This window comes from Cervus elaphus, chromosome 6 (genome assembly GCF_910594005.1).
Source record: "Cervus elaphus chromosome 6, mCerEla1.1, whole genome shotgun sequence".
Classification (NCBI taxonomy): Eukaryota; Metazoa; Chordata; class Mammalia; order Artiodactyla; family Cervidae; genus Cervus; species Cervus elaphus.
The window spans coordinates 23,816,951-23,833,867 of NC_057820.1; the positions used below are offsets into that span (position 1 = coordinate 23,816,951).

At 36.0% G+C, this 16,917-nt stretch overlaps 1 protein-coding gene across 4 annotated transcripts in view; it reads left to right on the forward strand.

Moving 5' to 3' along the window:
• CNOT6L (CCR4-NOT transcription complex subunit 6 like) overlaps positions 1–16,917 on the forward strand; it is a 113,605-nt gene that overhangs the window by 43,567 nt on the left and 53,121 nt on the right. For 3 of the 4 annotated variants that reach the window (XM_043906398.1, XM_043906396.1, XM_043906397.1), the window contains exons 2-4: positions 3,253–3,374; positions 6,232–6,418; positions 8,102–8,187. In XM_043906398.1, coding sequence (XP_043762333.1) covers positions 3,263–3,374; positions 6,232–6,418; positions 8,102–8,187 — 385 coding nt within the window. In that variant the 5' untranslated portion in view covers positions 3,253–3,262. Of the gene's footprint in view, positions 1–3,250; positions 3,375–6,231; positions 6,419–8,101; positions 8,188–16,917 lie in introns of those variants that run through there. The other variant, XM_043906399.1, reaches the window with a different exon arrangement.

Consider the following 16,917-nt stretch of genomic DNA (forward strand, 5'->3'; position numbering starts at 1 on the left):
AGGAGGATTCAATAATGCCAATTTCCTAAATTTGAGCTAAGTTTTTAAGTAGCATGTTTGAAAATCTGATGCTTAGGACAGTAGTGATCACCAAAACTACAGACTCTATTAAATTAGTTAATGCAAATAAGTGTTTTAACTTCAATCAGACTATCCGAATTTAGTTTCATTTTGAAGGATTAAATGACTTGTATTTTTATTGACTTCCTAACCAAATCCAAAAGAGACCTTTGACACATAATATAAAAGTATTAATTGTACTTTGGTTTTTACATATTATAGACATTGGTAAGCATTTTATGGATATGATAAACAGATTTTATAAATTTTAATAGACTTAAACAAAGATGGAGACTTATAAAAAATTTTTAAAAAGAAGTATATAGTTCTTATATAGTAGCAATTTCAGATATTAGCATTTGTGGGCCAGAAGAGATGATGACTATTAATCTCCTCTCTAGATTTTAAATTATTTAGGGAAATTGATTAATGACCATTTCATGAGATTAATTTTTAGAGGCTCATTGACTGTTGATTGGAATAGGTGGGAGAAAGCTGGTAGTTTTTAGGATTATAAAGCATATGATCATTCCACAAGTACTTATTAGGTGCCCACTGTGTGATAGGAGTGTTTTGCCGGTGCCTCTGTGGTAAAGAATCTGTCTGTCAATGCTGGAGATGCGAGTTTGATCCCTAGGTCAGGAAGATCCCCTGGAGTAGGCAAATTGCAACCCACTCAAGTATTCTTGCCTGGGAAATCTCATGGAGAGAGGAGGCTGGCAGGCTACAGTCCATGGATTGCAAAGAGTCAGAGCTGAGCTCGCTGTGCTGTATGTATAGCAGGTTCCTACCAGCTATCTGTTTTACACATGGTAGTATATATATGTCAGTTCTAATCTCCTGATTTGTCCCGCTCTCCTCTTTTCCCCATTGTCTCCACCTGTCCGTTCTTTATGATTACGTCACTTTTCCTCCCCTGCTGTAGGTGCATCTATACCATTTTTTGCACTATGTTTTATGAAAATGATTTAAAATTAATGAAAGATAATCTGCAAATTTCATAGTCTTAGTTTTACCCATTGTTATTGTTGATCATGAATTTGTAGCATGTCTTTGGATCTGAATCCATTTGATTTGGTTTTGCTTATTAATCTTGTGTTTTTGTAGAATCTTACATTAGTATGTAGGAGTACCCACAGAGATACATGTGCCTTATGGTGCATAGTAGAAATTCTAAAAACCTTATTACCTAAAAATTTTATATTCAGAAATATTTTACGTAGGCCACATAGGGTAAAAATCAAGTTTTTCCTCTGTGAAAAATGATCATACTGTTTGTGCTGTATGAAGATCCAGGACATTTATGGAAAATAAAACATGTTTCAGTATCACACAGTTATGTGATAAGATTAGAGCTGAAGAGCTTAACCAGGTTTGGAAGCTAATTACTGTTAACAGATGAAAAAAATCTGGAAAACTTCCTCTTTGCTCCTTTTAGTAAATGGGAAGAAATGATGGTTTTTCCTTCAGAAATACTAGAGCAAATTATGGGATGGGAAATTTTGATTGTACTCTTATAAACTAGCTTTGATTTCTTGATACATAATAGAATTCCTCCTGTTTTTCTTTGTTCTCTGTGTGTAACAAATTTCAGACCATCTGAAAGTAACTCTTCCATTGAGATAGAGATTCTAAACTACTTGGAAACAGTCCCAGTTTTAGGCGCTTGGTTTTGGTGTCTGTATGTATATCTTTGTGTGTTAAAGTGTGAGCAAAGAAGCAACTATAAATAGTATGCAGATACTGATAGATGCTTTTGAATTGTGCTGTTGGAGAAGACTCTTGAGAATCCCTTGGACTGCAAGGAGATCCAACCAGTCCATCCTAAAGAAAATCAGTCCTGGGTGTTCATTGGAAGGACTGATGTTGAAGCTGAAGCTCCAGTACTTTGGCCGCCTGATGTGAAGAGCTGACTCATTTGAAAAGACTCTGATACTGGGAAAGATTGAAGGCAGGAGGAGAAGGGGACGACAGAGGATGAGATGGTTAGATGGCGTCACGGACTCAATGGACATGAGTTTGGGTGGACTCCTGGAGTTGGTGATGGACAGGGAGGCCTGGTGTGCTGCAGTTCATGGGGTTGCAAAGAGTTGGACACAACTGAGCAACTGAACTGAACTGAACTGATAGCTTGTAGGAGTTTAAGACCTCTTGAATGGTTACTTTAATGGCCATTTGTCATCTGATTCATACATTGCACACTTGAATTTTATGTCTAGTTGGTTGTCACTGATGATTGTTCAGTTATTTTTGCAGTTATAGAAAGAAATATACTACTGCAATTATATAAAGAAAATAGTATACTACTACTTTAAATTAGGGTGGCCATGTAACTCATCATCCAAATTGGACACTTTTGAGAATTATATTAATAGTGACCTAAGAATAACAGATATAAACCAAGATTGGCCCATGTAAACCAAGATATATGATCTTAATTAAGATGCTTTTGATTACAATTAACAGAAAACACAAAACTAGCAGTTTAAACAATAAGCAAATAGACTGGCTTGTATATTCAAAAAACCCAGTGCTGAAGAGTGGTACAGGCGTGGTTTGGTCAGGACTCTGGCTTTGTTTCTCTGTTTTTTAGTCTCTGACTGCTATGGCTGGCTTCCCTTTTAGTTGTTGAATGATTGCCAAGAGTAGTTGGGGTTATCTTCTTTTTCATGTATGACCAATAGGAGAAAGATTACATTTATCTTTCCATAGATGTAAAATTAGTCTTAAGTCTAGTGATTATTAGATATTTCTGAACTAGTCTCTGTGAAAGGGAGAATATCTTGTGCTTATTGTCTTAGACATGGAATATCTGAATGGCACGAGGCAAGGAGGATAAAATCACCTTCGTTCTCTTAGACCAGTCAGAGTCCATCGAGGAAACTCTCAAAGGGTCAGTCTGTCTTGGAAAGCACAGCAGCTAAATGAAGGGGAAGTGGTGCAGTGAATGTTTGGGAAGCAATGACCATGTTTTATTGCGAAGTCCAGTGTCCCTGCTTCTTTGCATTTTCCTTGAGGCCTCTGTTACTAAATTCCTGCAGCCTAGCCTACTTTGAGTGTGTTTTCCTTCTAGTGAGAATTTAGGGGTAGCCTGGTAAGGGGGAAGGAAAAGAAAACTTACCATCCCATTTTTCTCCCTGTTTTATGTATAAGACTATAATAATTGGTCATTTTTTTTCCTTTTTCTCACAGACTAATAGGGATGCCAAAGGAAAAATATGATCCTCCAGATCCTCGCAGAATTTATACCATCATGTCAGCAGAGGAGGTAGCCAATGGGAAAAAATCTCACTGGGCAGAATTAGAAATCTCGGGTGAGTGAAATCTGAAACATTTAATCTGGGATATGATTGCAATAATGAACAAGAGTTGAGAATTACATTTTTGTCATTGCTATACATTTGAATTAGATGAATTAATTGAAAAATTACAAGATGCTGAGGTACTTACTAGTGTTCAGCTTACTGTTTTATCTGTGACTAAATGTCTTTGTTCCAGTTCGTTCTTTTGAGATTAATACCGTGGGCCACAGGTGGCATCTAGAACTGAAGGCATTGGGAGTGCAGTTTCTAAGTAAAACCTGGTTCTTTGATATAATAGATTTTGTTTTGACTATCACAGAGTAATCATTTTTGCAAGTTGATATCTTTGCCATCATCCTGTCATCCCACTGTTGGCAGAGTAGGAATCCTAGAAGCTATCTGTTTATTCTATAAAGTGATAACTATGTTACATGACTTTACATGTTTAGGATTTGTTAAAATAGAATCTGATTTCTGAAAACTCATAACCCCAGTCTAATAGTGAGAAAAACACCAGACAAACTGAAGGACGTTCCACAGAGTGATTGTCAGGGTCCTGAAAACAAGGAAAGAATGAGAAACTGTCATAGATAACAGAAGACTAAAGAGACATGGCAACTAAATGCAAAATGGTATCTTGGATCAAATCTTCTAACAAAAAGGTGTAAAAACTGGTGAAATTCAAATAAAGTCTGTAAATTAGTTAATACTAAAGTAGCAATCTTAGTTTCCTAGTTTTGACAAATGTTATTTTGGGGGCTTCCCTGGTGGTTCAGATGGTAAACAATCTACCTGCAATCCAGGAGACCCAGGTTTGATCCCTGGGTCAAGAAGATCTCCTGGAAAAGGGAACTGACTCCAGTGTTCTGGCCTGGAGAATTCCATGGACAGAGGAGCCTGGCGGGCTACAGCCAGTCGGGTCCCAAAAAAGGTGGACATGACTGAGTAACTAATTCTTTCCCTTAACGGGCTTCCCTGGTGGCTCAGATGGTAAAGAATCTGCCTGCAATGCAGGAGACCCGGGTTCTATCCCTTTAGTTGCTAAGTTGTGTTTGACTCTTTGTGACCCCATGGACTGTAGCCTGCCAGGCTTTTCCCAGGTAGGGATTTTCCAGACAAGAATACTGGAATGGGTTGCCGTTTCCTCCTTTAGGGGATCTTCTCCACCCAGGGATTGAACCCGGTCTCCTACATTGGCAGGCATGTTCTTTACTACTGAGCCACTAGGAAACCTTTTAAAAATGTACAGTGGTAATATAATATGCTAGTAGTAGGGAAGACTGGCTGAGGGATATATAGGAACTGTGTTGTCTTGGTAACTTCTCTGTAAATCTAAAGTTATTACAAAGTAAAAAATTTATTAAAAATAAAAGTATAAGTACAGTGTTTCTATCATGAATCAATATAATACAGACTATATAGACAATGTAATTTTTTCCCCAGTAGGCTTTCATTGGAAGAGTTAAACCCACATTAGAGTATAGCAGGAATTGTGTGTATCTTCGATAAAAAGTAACTGGGTGGATAGGTGATTGGTAATTTTAAAATAATGAATATGATCAAATCCTACTAGGTTAACCCAGGACTTCTCAACTTGGCACTGTTGACACTTCCGGCTAGACAGTTCTTTGTGGTTGGAAGTGGTTGTATGCACGTCAATGTTCAGCAGCATTCCTGGCCTCTACCCACTAGATAGTGGTAGCACTCCTCTGGTTTTGGCAACCTAAAATGTTTCCAGATTGCCAGAGTCCCAGTATTGTCTCTGGTTGATAATCCCTTGGTTACCCCTAGGTAAAAACTTAAGTGTTTTATTTACTAGAACCTCCTTTCACTTGAAAACTTTGTTTCCTGTTAAAGTGCAAAATCCTAGTTAATACTTTAAGCCTGATTATAGACAAGGTCAAGGAACCTGTGGTAGAAAGAACCCTGGACAGAAGACCTAAATTAACGTCTACTGCTTGATAGCCATACGAAAAGCAACACTTCCCTATTAAGATTTTTTTGCCCTCTGTACCTTCTACTGCTCTTTTAATAAAAATCTTTTACCATTTTACTGTGGTAAAAAGTTTTTAAAGTCTCTTCATATAAGTTTATTGTTAAGATAATATCACATTTTACAGAAGTTGAAACTCTGTGATTTGCTTAGGCTTAATATGGCTAACAAATGGTAGAAATTAGGACTCTGAACCAAGTCTTCTGACTTTTTCCAGTATGTGTTCTACCATAGCTGTCAGATGCTGACTCATTGGTAAAGCTTAATGTGTGACTATTTCCTGGAGTGTGTTGCACTTAATGCAGAATCTTAAACCAGATATATTCATGTATAATTGAAATATGAGAAAGCTGGGGAAGATATCTCCTTTGGGAGTAAAATAATTTTCCTGATGGCTAATCTAAGATTGGTTCTAAATCATAGCAATTACTCTTGTCTATTTAAAGTTTGTAGAGTAATTCAGGCCCTAGGTATAGATAAGCCTTGTACTGTTAATTTTCATGAAGCATGTGAGAAATGCTTTGTTAGTACCATGACTTAAATTCACGACCATTCTACTGCAAAAGCTCAGGTCAGCCCCATACTTTCTTCTTGAGACATATGATCACCCTCAATCCAAGGGTCTTCTCGTTATGTTGCATCTTATTTTAATACATGGTAGATTTGTGAGAAAAAATGGTTGTCAGACAAAAGTTGCATGGAATTAGAGAAGGACCAGTTGTGTTTGGAAGCAGTCAAAAGCATTTAATGCAAAATTAAAATGTCACAGTCAGAGTATCTGTATGTGTTTGCAGGCTTTTCGCCCATTTTTTGGTGCTTGTGGCGCAGGCTTTGTCTTGGACCTGAGGTTTAATGAATCAATGCTTTGCCTTTTAGGTAGAGTGCGGAGCTTAAGTACATCACTTTGGTCACTGACACACTTGACAGCGCTGCACCTGAATGACAATTACCTTAGTCGCATTCCACCTGATATTGCCAAGCTTCATAATCTGGTTTACCTGGATCTGTCATCCAATAAACTCAGAAGTTTACCAGCAGAACTAGGAAACATGGTGTCTCTCAGGTGAGAAAATACGAATGTGACTCACTGTGTAAAATTGTAAATTTACCAAATACAGATATTATGGGAGGTTACTCATCTTATAGTTAGTAGGCTTCCCATATGTATGTGAAGATTAAATGATACAAATTGTCTACGCACAGTACTTGAGTTGGCCTCCATGGAATGTTTCTTTCCCTTCCTTCCTTCAAATTTGAAGTTTTCTGGCCGGAAATGTGCATTACCAATTTCTTTTGACAGACTTGAGGTGGGATAGGGCTGAAATACTTTATTCTTGCTTTACACTCAGGTGACAAATCTCAGCAGAATTATTTGGGGCTAGACTAATCTAGACTAATCAGAAATAATTGGGAAAATATGATTTGCTTATTAGTAAAGCTTTTAGGAACATATTTTACAACCAAGGTATACTTACACATTACAACTCCTTAAGGAAACCCTAAAAACGTGATAATAAATGGATTTATTTCTAGTCTTTCAGGGTTCTTTAAGAAACCCTGGTGAGTCAGATGGAATCTTCCTGCAATGTGGGAGACCTGGATTTAATCCTTGGGTCAGGAAGATCCCCTGGAGAAGGGAATGGCAACCCACTTCAGTATTCCTTGCTGGATAATTCCATGGCCGAAGAGTCTGGTGGGCTACAGTCCATGGGGGTCTCAAAGAATTGGACACGATTGAATGACTAACACAAACAAAAACAGGATTCTTTAAGAAAGTCTTCATAGGCGAAAATTTTATAGGCATCTTGTATGTGTTGTGCTTAGTCACTCAGTTGTGTCCGACTCTGTGACTCCATGGATTGTAACCTGCCAGGTTCCTGTCCATAGAATTCTCTGGGCGAGAATACTGGAATGGATTGCTTTTTCCTCCTCCAGGGGAGCTTTCTGACCCAGGAATTGAACCCACGTCTCCTATGTCTCCTGCATTGCAGATGGATTCTTTACCCATTGAGGCATGGGGGAACCAATGAAAACAAGGATTGCTTTCCTGCCTTTTTACTGCTGAGTAGTAATGTTAAAAAATTGCTATCATATGTTTAAATTTAAACATTTAATATTTAAAAATCTTGTTCTTCACCATCCCTTTACTATATGTTTTTGTTATTTTTTTTATACTTAGGTGTTTGATTTTATACCTTTTAGTCATTTTCTCTATAATCTGCCCCAAATTTCATGGTCATAAATTCAGATCTTCATGTATGCTGTCCTGTTTATACTATCCTGTGCTTTATTTTTAATGTTTATATTCTCTGTCAGTGATTGTTGTATCTTGAAGTGATTATAGTTGTAATGCTATAAAATTTGAGTGGGTTACTGGCTACTGAAGTAAATCCTGAAGTTTATTTAAAAAAAAATTTTTTTTCTATGATTGAGGCTAGGTTCGAGGATATCTGCTGTCTGCCTCTCTTGATTTGTATCTGAGAGGAATTTTGGGTGAGTGAGAAAAGGGAGTGGATTTGAGAGTGATGTACAATTCCTATACCTTTAATTTGTGTTAGAGAATGAATAGATTCATAGAAACACTGTTAATAAATGTGGTAGTTACAACATTTTGGGATGAATACAGAGAAATATCCCTTGATTGTAGATATCACTCATGGTATCTTAAAAGGCAGGTTAAGAACAGCAACTGTGGGTGTGTTAATAAAGTTTGATATATTAAAATTGTTTTTTTTCTTTAAAACAGGGAATTGCTTTTAAATAACAATCTGTTACGGGTTTTGCCTTATGAACTTGGTCGGCTCTTCCAGCTACAAACTCTAGGTTTGAAAGGTGAGTGATTTTTCTTTTTTAAATGATAGCATTGACACTCAGTATTGAAGCCTTCTTAGCCTTTTAAAGGCCATTTGGGTTAAAATTAGGTCAGAATATAACCATATGTTCCTCGTAAGAGAAAAGTGATTCTTCTGTATCAAATTGAGCTTCAGGATTTCAACAAGGGCCCATCATTTTAACAAGCTTGTATGGAGGAAAAATTTTTTAATTTTATTTTTAATTTTCTGTAAACCTCTGAATTTTCTTAAAGGAGATATTTTAAGTTAACTCTTAGCACTGTAGTTTTTTTTCCCATTTAAAAAAATTTAAAAACAGTGACATAACATAACAAATTATAACCTCAGTCAGAATGTCTGATTTTGATAGGGTAGATAGCATTAACATATTATATAAGGGAAAAGCATAGCAGTAAAAATGAGCTACAGATAGTAAGTGTAGTTGTTTGTATATAAGCATATTAATCCATCCTCTGATGGTATCATCTCAGTTTGGGATGAAAGTCATACTCAAATCACATAAATACTTGTTTTGTATATTTTTCTCTTACAGCGTAGCATAGGAAGAAGGGCTTATTTTGAATGCAGAGGACTAAATGCAGATTTACTGTATTGGTTAAGCATTTTTTGTGCTAATAAGGAGTGAACATTAATCAAAGCCTTATAAAATACACACTTTTGTATGTTTTATTTTCCTTCTTCAAAGACTACTAAGTCTCATGAACATGTTCTGTTTGTGTTTGCTTAAGTCATACAGTGGAGCATTAAGAAAGAAGCTTGAATAAGAGTGGTAGGATTCCTGATGTTATTTGTTGAAATGAATGAAATGACAAAAGTGGTATTAGGCTTCCTTATACAATTAAACCTTTGTAAATTGGGTCATATGAATGGTCTAACTTGTGATTTTAGTTTCTTTGTAGGATTTTCCTTTTTTTTTTTTTTTAAATCATATATGAAGTAAACAGACAGGGGGATACTTATCATCTAAAATATTTTCTTGAGGATTCACCCAAGGTGTGTCTCAACAGTTAAATTTCACCTTATTCTCTATATGTTAAATCTTATTTTATAGTTGAAACAATTATCCAGCTAGAGTTGGAGTGGGGGCTTCTGTTCCTTTCTTTTAATAAGTATGAATGGTTATCACTTTGTATAATCTTAGATTTCATGAAATATGGAACTCACAATTTCATACTGATTATGATAATTGTATATTTTCTGTCTCCAAGGATAACCATTGTTTCTTACTTTCGATATCAATAAGAAGAGCTGTTTTCCTCCTTCTCATATTGATGGAGAGCATGTTAATGACAAATGAATAATTTGCTATTGAACCCAGTTGGACTTACCCTTTATACTGTGTAACATTCCTGAAAAAGCAAATATTATGTATCTTCAGTTTCACAACTCTATTCCATGTTATCTCATGTAGAGACGTGTTCTCAGAAAATTTATACTCTGTATCAACTGAATGAATCATCCTGAATATCTATTGTCTCCTTAGTCCTTCATTCTTTTTTATGTTAAAATGTTAGTTTTCCAAACTATAATCTTTGGTTGGCCTTTGATTTTAGAGTTTTGTCTGCTGATGATTCACGTTTGTTAAAATCTCCCTTTAGACTTTCAAGTCAGGCACCAGTTCTGCTTTACTAGATGCAGCTTCGTTATCTCTGTGCTCTGGAATAAATTCCTTTTCAGTAAACTTCAGTTTGTTCTATGGTAAATGCCTGTATGCAGCCCTTTTCTCTTCTGTGAACATTTATTTTTCTGGCAGAGCTATTCTATGTTCAGGTAATCAGTATGGAAGGGTAAGGACCTTTTAGAAATGAAAGAAAATCAGAGCCCTTCCAACCTTCTTTCATAACTTTAAGATGGTAAAAACAGGGTTGGTTTTATGAAGGAATTGAAGGAATAAAGTGTCCCTAATGAATGGTAGCTGTATATTCTTAGGGAGGTAAAACTTGAAATAATTCATCATCAGTTTTAATAACCACGTAGTGGTATTTTGTGTCTAAAAAAGGGGGAGGGAGTAGAATGGAGCATTTAAAATAGTGCTGTGATATATTTAAAAGAAACAATGAAAATGGATTGCCTCTGAGATTCCCTTTTGTCTTCAAACTAGAAAAAGGAGTGCCTTTCTTCCATTTCCTGTTTTCCTCTGAAACATAGATACTGACATTTTGATAATGATTTTGATCATCCTGGCTCACCAAGTTAATTTTTAGAAATTCTATTTTGAGACTTGAGGAGTATGAGTGGTGGGTTGGGTATTTTAGGAGTTAGGATACGAAGAAGGCCAATTTAAAAACTTCATACATGGCCAGTCCAGTAAGCTGGAAATGTTCTGTTAAGTCGCTTAAAAGACAAATTCAAACTCTATTATTATGAAAGAAAAGGTGTTAAGTTTTAAATAATTTGAAATTCGTGTCCTAAGGTAAAGCAATACTTTCTCTGATATAGGGGCCAAAGAGTTCCTCAAGCATTAAACATTCATGTCCCCAATAATAAAAAATTTATGACTTCAATAACTGTGAAAATTTCTACCTTTCTCCTACGAATTGCTTATCTCCCTTAAAATAAAAAGGAGTGTGACAGTGAAAGTTCTTTTACTATGTGAACTTTTAAATTCACTAAATATAATATAGAAAGAGTAACATTTTAAAGAAAATAATAAAATGAATAACAACATACCCGTTTATCTAACATTCTCAGTACCTTTTTAAAAGTAGATTTTAAAAATACAGTTGTCACTCATATAGGAGGCAAGGTACTTACTTCTGTATTATCTAATGAGCATTTGTAAATCAATAAGTGAAAGATAATCTATCAGAGAGCATTGTTGTTCAGTCGCTAAGTAGTGTCTGACTCTTTGTGACTCCATGGACTGCAGCACACCTGGCTTCCCTGTCCTTCACTATCTCCTAGGGTTTGCTCATACTCATGACCATTGAGTCAGAGATGCCATCCAACCATATCATCCCCTGTCACTCCCTTCACCTCTTGCCCTCAATCTCTCCCAGCACCAGAGTCTTTTCCAGTGAGTTGGCTCTTCACAACAGATGGCCGAAGTTTTGGAGCTTCAACATCAGTCCTTCCAGGGTGTTCAGGGTTGATTTCCTTTAGGATTGACTGGTTTGATCTCCTTGCTGTCCAAGGGACTCTGAAGAGTCTTCTCTAGCACCACAATTCAAAAGCATCGATTCTCTGGCGCTCAGCCTTCTTTATGGTCAAGCTCTCACAAACATACATGACTATTGGAAAAATCATAGCTTTGACTATAGGGACCTTTGTTGGCAAAATGATGTCTCTGGCTTTTTTCTTTTTTCTTTTTCTCTTTTTTTGTCTCTGGCTTTTTAATACGCTCTTTGTCATAACTTTTCTTCCAGGGAGCATCTTTTAATTTCGTGGCTGCAGTCACTGTCTGCAGTGATTTTGGAGCCCAAGAAAATAAAATTTGTCACTGTTCTTACTTTTTCCCCATCTATTTGCCAGGAAGTGATGAGACCAGATGCCCTGATCTTAGTTTTCTGAATGTTGAGTTTTCAGTCAGCTTTGTCATTCTCCTCTTTCACTTTCATCAAGAGGCTCTTTAGTTCCTCTTCACTTTGTGCCATTGGAATGGTATTGTCTGCATATCTGAGATTGTTGATATTTCTCCAAGCAGTCTTGCTTCCAGCTTGTGGATCTTCTAGCCCGACATTTCCCATGAAGTACTCTGCATATAAGTTAAATAAGCAGGATGACAATATACAACCTTGACATACTCCTTCCCTAATTTTGAACCAGTCTGTTGTTTCATGTCTGGTTCTAACTGTTGCTTCTTGTCCTGTATACAGGTTTCTCAGGAGACAGGTGAGGTGGTGGTATTCCCATGTCTTTACGGGTTTTCCACAGTTTTTTGTGATCCACACAGTCAAAGATTTTAGTGTAGTCAATGAAACAGAAGTAGATTTTTTTTTTGGCATTCCCTTGCATTTTCTAGGGATGTTGGCAATTTGATCTCTGGTTCCTCTGCCTTTTCTAAATCAAGATTATACATCTGGAAATTCTTGGTTCACGTACTGTTGAAGCCTAGCTTGAAGGATTTGAGCATGATCTTGCTAGCATGTGAAATGAGTTCAGTTGTATGGTAGTTTCAACAAGCTAAGTTAGCCAGTTATTGTTTCATGGATAGTGGTAGAAGACATGAGACTCTTGGGTCAGAGACAAAGAACATTATCATGCAGGCTACCAGATGGGCCCAGACACACGTTGTGTACACAGTTTGCATTGCAGTTGAGTAATCCAAGTCCAAAGGTCCAGCACTTTGCAAGCAAGCAACAAATATTATAGCTAACTACATAAATCTAGTCCTGCTTCCCCAGAGGTGCAAAGAGTTACATGGATGTAGTACTCTGGCTGCCTTGACCTATTTATTAATAGTTGCCTATTTAGCTACAGAACCCGCTCCGTATCATGAGACAGATAAACCTCAGAATCAGTTACACTCTCGAAGAATGAGGAAGGGAACAGAGGGACACTGATGGACTGCTTTTCCCAGCAATGTTTTAAAGAGATTTTTCTTGTATGTTGACGAATAAGATAGACCTGTATTTTACTGTCCTTATTTAATTTTCTCAAAGAGTTCGTATAGTATGTAATTAATCCATTTCTTGAAATTTTTGTGGAACAAGGCTATAAAACTATCATTGCCTGGTGAAACTGTCACCTCAGTGTATTTGTAGTTATAAGAACTGTCAAGTCCTTCTAATTGTTCATGAGTCAGTTTTGCTGGACCATATCTGTAATATTGAAATTTTTTAGCTTTTTCAAGTTATCAGATTTGTTTGCATAAAAGTGTTCATGATATTCTCTAAATATATTTTTAAGCTCTGTTTATATTACCCCTTTCTTCATTAGTAAGATTATTTGTGCCTTTTTTTCTAATTTATTTCCCCAGGAGTTTGTCAGTTATGTTCTTTTCAGTGAATCAGCGTTGCCTTTTATTTTTTAAAAACTGGTTTGTTTCTGTTTTTCTTTATTCTGTTGTTCCATTTATCAATATTACAATTTTTTTCCTTTTTAAGTTGGATATACGGCTTATTCATACTTAGATTTCCCTCTTTGAAAATACATAAAAGTATTTAAGATCATACTTTTTTTTGTCAAGACTGTAAATTTACTGGGCAGTTTTCTGGCATCCCATGATTTTGATATGAAACATTCTCATTGTTTTGGCCTAAGTATTATTATTATGTGTGCCTGCCAAGTCTCTTCAGTTGTGTCCGACTCTTTGTGACCCTATGGCCTGTAGCGCTGCAAGCTCCACTGTCCATGGGATCTCCAGGCAAGGATACTGGAGTAAGTAGCTATGCCCTCCTCCAGGCGATCTTTCCAACTCAGGGATTGAACCTGTGTCTCTCATGTCCCCTGCATTGGCAGGAAGGTCCTTTACCATTTATGCTGCCTGGGAAGCTTTATTATTAATACAGGTTATCATATCTTCTTTGACTCATCAGTTATTTAAAATTTCCATGGATGTGTGACTTTAGATTAGCTTTCTTTTATTGTTAGCTTTAAACTTAATTGCATTATAGGCACTTAAGGTAGCCTGTATGAATCAGTTCTTTTACATCTGTTCTTGCTTTATGGCCTTGTATGTGATCAATTTTTATAAATGTTTTACTGCATCTGATAAGAGTATTGTTTCTCTAATCATTAGGTACACATCTATATATATTTCTCCATTATATCAAATTTGTTGGTGTTCCTCAGATTTTCTGCATCTTTATAAATTTTTGGCTCTGTTCGCTTTTTGAATATTTTAAGTTGTATATGCTAACATTTCCATTTAAATTCTGGATTTGTTCATTTCCCCATGCAGTTTTGTCAGCCTTTGCTTTATATAAAGCCTTTGAGATTATTTTGTTAGGTATACCATCTATGCCTGTATATTTCTCTTGTTGTTCAGTTGTTAAGTCGTGTCTGACTTTTTGCGACCCCATGGACTGTAGCATGCCAGCTTTCCCTCTTCCTCACTATTTTCCAGAGTTTGCTCAAATTCATATCCATTGAATCAGTGATGCTATCCAGCCACCTCATCCTCTCTCTCCTTTTGCCTTCAATCTTTCCCAGCATCAGGGTCTTTTCCAGTGAGTTGGTTGTTCACATCAGGTGGCCAAAGTATTGCTCTACCTTCAGGTAAATTGAACCTGATATTAGGTTGTGAGCCTTTTGTTAGTATTTTTATCTTATAGTCTTTGTTATCTAATATAATAGCTATGCAGGTTTTCTTTTGGAAATTGTTTGAATGTGTCTTTTTTCATTTGTTTACTTTCAGTCTTTCTGTGTACTTATGCTTAGATGTCTCTTACAAATAGTAGATAATTGGTCTTTGTTCTTAATCTAGTCTGACTTTTTTTGTTTTTAATGTGTGGGTTCAGACCAGTTGCCTTAACTCTATTCCAGTTGTTGATATTCTTGTATTGTTGCCATCCTACTTTTTGATTCAATTCTTTGTGTGATTTTTCTCTTTTTGCCTTTCTAAAAACAGATTCCACCCCCCCCCCCACCTTGTTCATTCCTCAACCTGTATACTTCTGTTGGTTTGAGATTTATACATTTTATTTCTGGATTCTTAGTGGTCACTCTTGAAATTGTATATTGAATATATTATTGAAAAAATTAAATTTTTATCAACTTTTTACAAAACTATTTGCATGGAGTGAAAATGACCTTTGTTGACAGACATTCACATTTGGTAAACGTTAACAGATGTATGCAGTTGCATAACCACCAGTACAGTTGAGAGATAAGATTGTTCTGTTATCCTCCAGAATTCATTTGTGTTCGTTGAAGTCAACACCTTCTCCCACTATCAGCCCTTGGCAAGTACTTTTCCAGAAGTGTCATGTATGGAAACATTGTGTGTAAACTTCTGAGTCAGGATTCTTTCATTTAGCTTAACGTATTTGAGGTTCATCACTGTTGTGTATTTTGATAGTGCATTTCTGTTGCTGAGTAGTAACTGACTGTGTGGATATACTACTAAATTTTATTTGTTCACAAGTTGAAGGACATTTGGGTTGTTTCCAGTTATGGTTGATTAGGGATAAAGGCACTGTAAACATTTATATAGATTTCTGTGTGAAGTAAGTTTCTCTTTTCCTTGGGTAAATAGATAGGAGTGGAACTGCCAGGTGGTATGGTAAATGTATGTTAAACCTCATAAGAAACTGCCAGACTGTTTATCTGGCTGATAATGGAGCATAGTGGATTTTTCATTTTGTATTCCTGCCAAATGTATGAGAGGGTTTTATTTGGCCGTGCCTTCTTGTCAGCACTTTTTGGTATTATCAGTATGTTCTATTTTTTTTTCATCCTAGTAGGATATAGTAATATCTCATTGTGGTTTAAATTTGTCATTTCTCTGATGAGTAATTATGGCAACTTTTGCCTAATTGGTATTTTCTAATCACTGAGATTTTGAGAGTTCATTAAATGTTCTGGATTCAAGTCCTTTTTAAAGTATGTTTTACAGATGTTTTCTCCAGTCTGTGGCTTGTATGTTTATTTTCTCAATTAGAAACTTTAAAAAGCAATTTTCTATTTTGCTGCAGTCCCGTTTATCACTTGTTTTCATCTGTGGATTGTCTTTAGTGTCATACCTAAGAGGTATTATTTGCCTTATCCAAGTACGTGAAGATTTTCTTTTAGAAATTTTATAGTTAGGTTTAACATATAGGTCTGTGGTTTGTTTTGAGTTAATTTTTTTGTATATGGTGCAAAGTTTGTTCGTTTGCATATGCACACCCAGTCATTCCAGCTGTTAATTGAAAAGGTTATACTTTCTACATGAGTTTTCTTGCAACTTTGACAAAGCTTATTAGACCCAACGATGTGTGGGTCTACTGTTAGCTATAATATCCTGTCCACTGATCTATGCAAGTACCAAAATACTGTAGCTTTATGATAAGCTCTGAGATTAAATAGTATGAGTTCTCAACTCTGTAGTTATTTTTCAAAATTGCATTGACACATCTAAATGCTTTGCATGTAAGTTTTAGAATCAGCTTATAATTTTTGCAAAATATCCTGTTGGAATTTTTATTGGAATTGTATTGAATATGTAGATCAGTTTGGAGGAGAATAAATATCTAAATCTTGACACTTAATATTGAGTCTTCCAATCCATGAATACTGTGTACCTCTTCATTTATGCAAGTTTTCTTTATTCCTTCAATGTTTTGTAGTTTTCAGCATGCAGATCTTGCAAATATTTTGCTAGATTTATATATTTTTGCTGGGTTTGCTGTTTATTTGATGTTATTGTAAATGATGTTGCCTTTTAAATGTCCAGTTATTCACTGATATTTTATAGAATTAAAATGCAGTTTATTTAAATGTATACTGACCTTGTCCCTTGAAACATTTGTAAACTTACTACTTCTAGGAACTTTTACAACCTTTTACTCTGTGAATACAGATCTTTCCATTTCTTTCTTTCTGTGTTTTCTTTTCTTGCTTTGTCGCACTGCCAGGGACAGTGTTAAACAGGAATGGTGACGCTGCACGCCCTTGCTGCACTCTCCATCTTAGGGAGAAACAGTGTTCAGTCTTTCATGGTGAATTATGTTATTAGTAGCTGCAGGTTTTCTGGTAGATGCTTTTTCAGGTTAAGTAAATTTCCCTTCTGTTACTTTGGGCTTTCCTTGTGGCTCAACTGGTAAAGAATCCTCCTGCAATGCAGGAG